The sequence below is a fragment of the Sminthopsis crassicaudata genome, chromosome 2 (assembly GCF_048593235.1).
Source record: "Sminthopsis crassicaudata isolate SCR6 chromosome 2, ASM4859323v1, whole genome shotgun sequence".
NCBI lineage: Eukaryota > Metazoa > Chordata > Mammalia > Dasyuromorphia > Dasyuridae > Sminthopsis > Sminthopsis crassicaudata.
The window spans coordinates 343,463,791-343,473,485 of record NC_133618.1 but is presented as its reverse complement, the minus strand read 5'-3'; the positions used below and the strand labels follow the sequence as shown (position 1 = coordinate 343,473,485).

The 9,695-nt window shown below is 39.6% G+C and overlaps 1 gene segment (V, D, J or C); it reads left to right on the top strand.

The window, feature by feature from the left end:
- The first annotated feature begins 696 nt into the window (after positions 1–696).
- On the top strand, positions 697–9,237 carry LOC141556468 (immunoglobulin gamma-1 heavy chain-like). The segment is given in 5 exon segments: positions 697–927; positions 5,245–5,538; positions 6,056–6,109; positions 7,200–7,520; positions 8,587–9,237. Coding segments are annotated over 4 exon segments (888 nt in total).
- The last annotated feature ends 458 nt before the right edge of the window (positions 9,238–9,695 follow it).

Here is a 9,695-nt window from a genome sequence, read left to right as displayed (position 1 = left end):
TACCTCCTTAAGAATGGGGAAAGGATGAAAGGGAGGAAGAAAATTTGGAACTCAAAAATTTTCAAAACTATTGTTGAAAGATTCTTTTTCATGTAATCGGAAAATATGTAACAAAATTTTTAAAGAAAATAGATGAGTGGGGAAAAACAGAGAATGGTATTCAAAGAAGAAAAACATCCATCAGTTTGCTCATCTATAAGATAAAGGGAGTTAGACTCCTAAGTTCTCTTTCAGCTCTAAATCTATTATCCCAGAATCCTACATTTCATTGGTAGCTATGTGCAAAGGGATCTCAGAAGGACATAAACATGATGTAGTGCTTCAAGAATCTAGACAACTGGTAGCCCAGGGTTACAAAGGAGACAAACATAGGAGAATCCCCTAAGTTTGGATTCAGTACCCACACTGACATCTGGTTACTTGGCATATGGCTTTTCTGGTAAAAAGCTTTTACAAGCTTTCAGCTTCTCTCCCCATGTCTCTGTGATACTGGCCCCAGAACAGTAGCCACAGGGGCTTCCCATCCCTCATACATACCAACATCCACACCCACACCCATTTTCTTTGTGGAAACCTCCACAAACCTCCAGCTCTTGACCTCTATGATCTCATTCTCACAAAAGTCCCATGAGACAGACCATGTACAGAGAAAAAAGGAACTGGCAGGACTCAAATGCCCCATTGGGTTTCAATCCCATTTTTAGACTGTGAGGCAATGATGTAGAGATATTTTCACACCTCTCCTACTAACTCTTGGAAAGGGGAAACTGATAACTGAGTAAGACAGGAGGGCCCAGCAGAGAACAGACAAACCATAGGAGTGGAGAAAATTCAATGCAGCAGCCAGAGAACCCGACTGATGTTTTTCTTTACCTAAACTCAACCTCAGCGCGATGTGAAACCCCATCCATTTGGAAAAGCTCTTGGGTAAGTCAATCATGTAGGTTTGGGCAGACTTGCCCCTTTTTTGCTTTCTAGAGACCAAAGAGAAAGGTGAATTTTCAGAGAAAGGTGAGTGAACTGTATACACCTGAAAGTAGACACTGGCATGTAGTAGGAAGAAGAATGAAGTTAAGAGGGCAGGGAGTCTGGCACTTAAGTTGGAAGAGGATTAGAGGTAAATTTGTATTGCCATGTCTATGGATTAGGAATAAACCAAATTCCAGTTCAGAAGGGTCATGAAGTACAAGATGCTTTAGCACAGAACAGTGAAGGATTGTGAATTTAAATACACAACAATGTTAATTAAAAAAGAGATTAAAAAAGCTAAATAAAGGCAGAACAGGGAACAATGATAGCCATCCAGCAATGATAGGGGATGTAGAACATGAGACACAGAAATAAAGATGTTATGCTAGTCTTAAACCAGGTATTACAGTCTAGGGTTTAGAGAAACTTGGCAAGTAATGGACAAAAAAATTGAAAAGACAAGGTGTAAGGAGGTAGCAAATATAAAGCTTGAACTATTTAAATACAGAGATACAAGAAGGGAGTATCAGATACTGATGGGCTGAATCAGGTCAGAGTAGAGGCAAGGAGAAGGAATCTGAACATAAAAGTCTAAAAGAAAAAATGTGATCTGAGCTGATGATTATCTAGACTAGGACACTTTAAGATCCAGGGGCTATATCTAAGAGAAATGGAGTCTAACAGGACAGAACTCCTAGGATGGATGGGAGAGGAAAAGATAAAATACAAGAGAGGAGAACAAGAATAAAGGAGGAAGAGTGCCTAAATAAAGAGAAATGGCAAGAGATAATCTGATTGGGAGTAGAGTATTGATCAGAACAGAGTCTGGACACAGAATTGAAGAATCAGGAAATCAGGGTCCTAGGAGATGAAAGCTATCAAGATACAAGAACTGAAAGGGATATAACCCAAGTTGCTAAGGAGGATGTGGACATAGAAGCTTACAGGCATAAGGACATATGAATTGAAGGAGTTCAGGATACAAAAACTAAAATAGGGCATGGCAACTGAGTGGGTAATGGAAGCATACCTTGTGGGTACTATAGGTACCAAGGAACCTTGGTTCCTTGAGGAACAGAATCTTATCTAGAAAAGACTCTGAAGCCACTAGCTAAGGTGTAAAAATGATATAAGGGAAAAGGGAAGGACACAGAGAATACTGCAGATGCCACAGAAGATTAGCAAGCAGGGCTTTCTGGAACACAACTTGCAGAACATGGTGATACTAAGCCAAGGAAACAGAGTATGATCTAAGGACCAGGTGTGAATAAGCTGGCAGAGGATTTCTTGGCCAGGATATTCTGTAGCCCAAGGGACACAAATTTTGACAAGGCACAATTTAGGAAATTAAGTGAACTGAAAGAATAAGCTATGAAGGCTTTAGGGAATCAAGGAGCCTTAAACTAAAGGACAACGCAAGGAAGTCCTAAGAAAGCTAAATGAATAGAGGTATGGGTTCCAAAGAAGTATAAGAGGGAGGGTAGAAGATGAATAGTTAACTGGAAGAAGTGAACTTATCAAGAGAGGAATGCACTATAAAAAACTGTAGGAGTACAGCTGGCTATGAAAATAGGTGCTGCTAGTAGAACAGTACAAAAAGTAGCAAGAGGTATGAGGTTTGTACCAGTAGAGCACTGGAGCATTGTAAGAGTACTGGGGAGGGGGTCAAACTAGGAGACAGCACAAGGCATAGAGGATAGAGTTCAGCATGGATGATGGGGAAAAGATAATGAAAGGGAAAAAATATGAGCTAACAGGAGGCTCAAGAATTAAATCCTAGATGTTTGAGTCTGACAGTGGCAGAATTAAGGGTCTAGTCTGAAAGGAGTAAAAAGTGTCAGGGGTTAAGGGAAATAAGTGAAGAAATGAAAGAATCTTACCCAAAGGAAAAAAATCATTGGAAACTGCAGAGATAAAGAGAGTGAGAGAAGAGGAATGGAAAAAATAAAAGATACTAGGGAAACAAGGGAAAGGAAAACAGGTAGTCACAAGTACATGCACCAAGAGAGACAGGAATATAGGGGCTGAATGAGCCAAAGGCACAGGAACTAAGACCACGTAAGTACCAGAACCTGAGGAGCAGCTGAGGAATCATGGAGAAAAGAAATTCAAATATGAGAATTTAGAATATAGTATAAAGCAACACAAGGAATAGGAGGAAAGAGACTAGGTGCTGTGGGGAAAACTATAGAGATTGATGAAGCAATACTCAGAGACAAGGCCTGAAGATCATGGAAATGCTGAGTGATAAATGCAAAGTGAAGGAGAAGTGAATTGAAAAGGGGACTCAGCTATGAAAGGGCAGTTGCTTTAGGTACTCAGATGAAGGAAACACAAGGTAAATAGAGTTCAGCACTTGGGCTGGGAGAGAGGTTATGTAACAAGAAGCACAGTATTTGAGACTAATGAAGCAGAGCATGAAGATATGAGAAAGATTACAGAAAGGGGATGTGAACACTAAAAAGGATTTTGCTCTGAGTTTAAAGAATACATAGAGAAGAGAGAATAATACTGAATAGCTGAACATCCGACTGGCAAGAGGATGAAGGAGCTGTAGATCCTGGGCTCAGATCCTCTGAGAGAGGAAACTCTCCATTATCTTTACTCCCAACTTCTGAGAAATACTAAATACTAAATGCTAAAATACCAGTAGTAGAGGCAGCTAAATGGCACAGTAGATAGAGCACGAGCCCTGAAGACAGGAGGACTTGAGTTCAAATCTGGTCTCAGACACGTGACACTTCCTAGCTGTGTGACCCTGGGCGAGTCACTTAACCCCAATTGCCTCAGAAAAAAAAAATTACCAATAGTGTCAGTCTGTGAAAATCAGGGCCTATCAGGGTACTAAGCATAGTCCCCTCACCCAAATCCCTTAATCTAGTTTAATGATATCACACTCCCTGAAACATCCAAGCTCTCTTAACCAGTCTCTCTGATTTCAAGTTCCATGTCCCTTTGATCAAGCTCTCTCAGTCTCATACATCCCTAAGAATATCACCAAAATAGAATTAGAGGGAAGATTAGGACAAGAAGTATAGATTTAATCAAGGCAGCCGAGCTGGCACGTAGGCAAGGATCATAAGGAGTAAGAGCACAGGGAATATAAGACATAATGCAGCATAGAATGCAGAGCAGAGAAAAGAGAGATAAGAAGATCAAAATGGCAGACTATTAAGGGAACAGATTTGAAAGCATAAGGCTGAGAGAAACAGGAGTACCAGCTGATGAGAGGGGACCAGAGACTTGAAAGTCCTCCACAACCAAGAGGCAGCACCTGGGACAAGCAGGTAGATTACAGAGCACAGAAAATGAGGATGAATGTATAATCTCATTTTATGCACAGCAAATTCAAGATACATGGTTATGAATATTATTATCCTCTTTTCTTACAAATGAGAAAACTAAGACTCAGAGAAGAGCGCGATTATGGTTATACAATTTCTCAGAGATGGAATTTCAGTCCATGTTTTCTTGATTCCAATTCAAACTTTGCCACAATGCTTCACAACAAGCTTAAAGGGTGAGGGACGAAAAGCTGAAGAGGGCAAAAACTGAAATGAAAGAGGAAATTGGATGATGAGAGAGCAAAGATAACAACACTGAGGAGCAGAACTGAGGAGTAAGGAAGTTACAAGTCAATGAGAGTAATAAGATAAAATGGTAGAGAGGGGAAAAAAAAAAAAAGAAAAAGAAGGCTAGAGAGAAAAGCTCAAGAATAAAGACCAGTTCTTTCACCAGAACTAATAGGATAACAGATTTGAAATCTGGAAAAAAGCCTTAGTTTTAGCTATGGAGTTTAAACTTAGTTTTAATATGCAATTTAACTACAGTTAGGAGTGAGGAGCTAGGGATTCAATCCCAGGTACTCCAAGTCTTGTGCACTTTCCATAAAACCACTATTACCTCCCACCATAAGGGCTGAGAAAACTCCTGGGTCAGGATAAGGGTCACTTTTCCTTCCCAACTAGCCCATTAGAATATATGACCACTAAAAGTCCTGCCAATCCAATAGCACAACTGTAAGATATGGCCATATTGTCCATCTCCTCTTCCCAGAAGATTTGAAGAGAGGAGACTAGAGATTAAAATTAGCAGTTAAAGACTGTGCTACAAGAATAGAAGGAGCCTGGTAGTTAAGAAAGGGATAAGAAATAACTGAAAGAAGGAAAAATTCTATGTAGACAGAATCTGCCTCTGCCTCTATGATCTAAGTTGAAAACTCAGTGAGTTCACATTGGTGTTTCTAATACAAAGTCTTTCTTGTCTTTTTTATAGCCAATCCCACAGCTCCAACTGTCTTTCCCTTGGCACCCAATTGTGGGCAGACAACTTCCTCCCAAGTAGCTCTCGCCTGCCTGGTTTCAGGCTACTTCCCTGAGCCTGTGATGGTGACATGGAATTCAGGAGCCATCTCCAGTGGAATTCAGATCTATCCCTCCGTCCTCCAGTCCTCAGGACTCTACACCTTGAGCAGTCAGTTGACAGTTCCTGCAGATACTTGGCCCAGCCAGTCATATATCTGCAATGTGGTTCACAAAGCCACATCCACAAATATTAACAAGAAAATTGGTGAGGAGAATTGGGAATAAATACAGGACAGAGGGTGGACATTTATAGTTTTAGAGATCTGTGGGGATGAGAGATGCAAAAGATGGGGCAGCAAGTCACATGTTAGCAGAGACATCTAATTCAACCCCCTTTTTTTATAGAATAGAAAACTGAGGCCAAAGGAAAAGAGATGATTTGCCAAAGCTCATCTTAGTAGCTACTGTTAGTAAGTAGAAGAGCTACAACTTGAACCCAGATTCTCTTTCCACTATGCCAGGCTGCCTTATTTAACATTACCTATAATACCATCCAGTACTCATTATAGACATCTGTTCCTTTATAGGCAATTACCCTTACAGACATTAACATTCACATACAGATGACTAAAAATAAGGGAAGTTGAGTAGTGAGTCAGAATTCTTTACAAATTCAGGCTGATGATCCTAGTGTTTAGAATGAAAATACTACTTATAGAAATGAGAATATAACTTGCACAAGAAGCATACATACCCTATTTTCTACTTTTCTCTTTTTTCAGAGCCCAGCACTTCCTCAAAAAACCCCCCAGAATGTACATGCTGCACATGCCCAGGTATCTGGAACAGGGAAAGGGTGGGTGGCTCAGATTGCCTCCATGAACTTGCTAAGCACTGAGCAGGAAACCAGCTGGGGTTGTCAGGAAAATGGTAGGAATAGCTAGAATCTCAGGACAAGCAGGTCTTTGGAAACAAGAACATATGCTCAATTAAAAGCCTTCTATGATATGGAGAGACAAGAATGAAGATATCTAGGAATTAAAGACTGTAGAAGAATCCTTAGGGAAGATATTAGGATTTTCCAGCAATTGCTTATGACAGCAAAGTGGTTGTGACACTTATAGATCAAGTTGTAACCTTAAAGTCCAGTGTGATAGAAAAACACTGTATCTGAAAAACACCTAAAGTTTTTAGTGAATTTAATATAAATATGAATTATGATATGACAACTACCAAACCAGTGCAATCTCAGGCTACATAGTTCAGGACCAGGGAAGTAGTAGTCTCACTGTATTCTCCCTGGGCATATCACCCTTGAATACTGAACACAGATTCAGGTTCTGTTACTACATTTTAGGAAGGATAATGACAAACAGGAGAATTACCACAATGGTAAAGGGATTGTGTTATACAATATGAGAACAGGATAAAGAGACAGGAGATATTTATCTCACAGAAGCAAAGCCTTGTGTGATGGGGGGAAAGGAGAGAAAAGGAAGAGACATGATATATGTTTTCAACAATTTAAAAGGCTGTCATGTAGAACACTAATTATTTGTTCTGCTTAGTTCCAGAAGGCAAAATTGAGAATCTATGGTCAAAACTGTAGAGTTTAATTTAGTCTGGATATAAGGAGAAATTTCCTAACAGGACAGTCCAGAAGTAAAATGGATACTTTAGAAGGAATTGGGTTCCCCCTCAATGAAAGTCTTCAAACAAAAGCTAAATGATCTTTCATTGTGTATGGTACAAAGGGAATTCTTATTCAGGAGCCTGTTGAACTCTGTGAGAATGAGATGAGCATATAGGTAAAGTTTGGGAACAAATTTGGAGTCTGAATGATGGACTAAATCTCTCCAAAAGAGTTTGAGCACATTATGCTTTGGGTCCTGAAGAGTTGGTGACTTAACATCTGTCTTTTTTCAGCATGTGATTTTGGTGGACCTTCTGTATTCATCTTCCCCCCAAAGCCTAAGGACACCCTCACACTCTCAGGAGCCCCTAAAATCACCTGTATGGTGGTTGATGTGAGTGATACATCAGATGTTAAAATTGTCTGGTTCAAAAATAATAAGAAACTGGACAGTCCTAGGCCAACACAGAAGGAACAAAACAATGGGACCTTTCAGGTGGTCAGCACTCTCCCTGTAGTCCACAAGGAATGGCTGCAAGGCACTGTGTATACCTGTAAAGTTGATAACAAAGAATTACCATTTCCTGAAACAAGGACCATCTCCCACACTCCAGGTAAGAAGATTGCACTCCTTGGAGCCACAAATGAATCCAAGTTTGTCCTTCGCCCTCAAGATTTATAAAATGATAAGGGAGTCTATAACTCCTAAGAAATTGCAACTTATCTAAATTTTTGCATGTAATGAAAAGAGAATACTAGATTTGTTATCATATGATCTGGTTTCAATTCCTCTATCATTTACTAACTGTGTGACCAAGGCTTCAATTAGTTCATCTGTAAAATAAGGCCTTTTCCAACTCTCCAGTCCTATGATCCTTCTAATACTCCTAGACAAAAATATTGAGAATATTGAGAATATTCTCAAAATATTGAGAATAAATATCTCAAAACGTTGAGAAGTACAAATAAGTTTCTCAGGCTTTAGGGGCACTAGACTTCAGAAGGATAAGTTTCTTAGCCTTACAAATTCATACATAAGGGTTTTTATCTCTAGAAGCTATAACCTTTTATATTCTCTGAGCAAGAAAGAATTTATTCAGTGGTGTACTGAGAACCAGGAAAGAATAAGATAGACAACAAACAAATGGAAATTTAAGAAAAACCTCCAAGTAGGGAGAATATGGTGGTTTGAGGAGAGAGAAGTGAAGGAAGACTCATCTTTTTGCATTAAAAACTAGTTACTCTTTGTTTCCAATGTTTCTTCTCTATTAGTCAAAATATCCTAAGCCTCTCTATTCAAAAGCCAGAAAGAATATCTGGTTTCAGAGGCTTAGTCAAGAAAGAGAAGGTCAGGATTCCTTTGTGGGAGAGAAACCCTGGGGAGTTTTACCCTGGGGAGTTGACTTGGGGAAAATGTCTTCCTTCAGTGGATAAGGAGACAAAGAAATTGTTAAGAAAAGTCAAAACAAAATTCCAGGGTAAAAGGAATTGAGATTAGAAAAAGAGTCAGCTCAATAAAGTGCAAAAAAAAGAAGAAATCCTGTGTATTGGGATGGGAGAAGATAGTTATGTGGTCACACCTTAGGACCTTTAACTCTCAGAGTCTATTCATCTACAATACTATAACAGAGAGACCTGGCCTTTCCAGGGCAACACTCATATTTTCTCCTCTTTCCAAAGGTGACAGAAAGATGCCTGATATATATGTCTTTGCCCCACATCCTGATGAGTTGAAGCAAAAGGATACTGTTAGTCTTATCTGCTTCATAAAAAATTTCTTCCCTCAAGAAATTGTTGTTGAATGGCAATGCAACGACATTCCAGAGCCTGAAGAAAACTATTATACCACCCCAGCAATGAAGGAAAAGAACACCTTCTTTGTCTACAGCAAGCTCACTGTGAAGAAAACAAAATGGCAAAAGAATAACTCCTGTACCTGCATAGTTCTGCATGAGGGCTTTCCAAACCAAATTTCCCAGAGGACAATCCCTGCATCCCCGGGTAAATGAGAGAGCAAAAAGAATCTCTCTCTCTCTCTCTCTCTCTCTCTCTCTCTCTCTCTCTCTCTCTCTCTCTCTCTCTCTCTCTCTCTCTCTCTCACACACACACACACACACACACACACACACACACACACACACACATATTTCTGATCCCCTCCTTCAGAGATCTGGAGGATCTCACTTCTTTCTTTATCCCAGTTCCCCACCATGGAGCTTTCCCTCCTCATTTTCCTGACTTTAGTGATGGAAGCCTCACATGTAAATTGTAAATGTAAACTTTCCACTATTTTCAAGCAAAACAATAAAACACCCAGCACCATATCTGGAATCCCTCTGACTGGACTGGTTCTTTCTGGAACTGACCTTTGGGAAAGTACTAAAAAAGGGGAAGCAATGTCCAATCCTTTAGCTGGCACCAATGTCAGTAATCAGGATAATCAAGGAACACAGTCTAGAAAACTCTTTCTCACCAAACACACACACACACACACACACACACACACACAAGAAAAAGTTGACTTCCTATCTCAGCCTATTAAACTTCAGCAGAGTCTCTTTTGGAATAAAAAGAACTTATATGTGATCTGTCAATACTGCTACTCAGGGCTCATGTTACAAAGAAAGAACAAAGGATTAGAAACAAAGAGTAAATAATAATTTAAGGTTATAGGATTAAGTGCAACAGTTATCCATAAGGATTTGATTTGGGAGCAATCTGTGTGTCAAAGCTAAAAGGTATAAGATGTCACCCTAACCCAGAGGGAAATATAAACATCTTAGAATGAG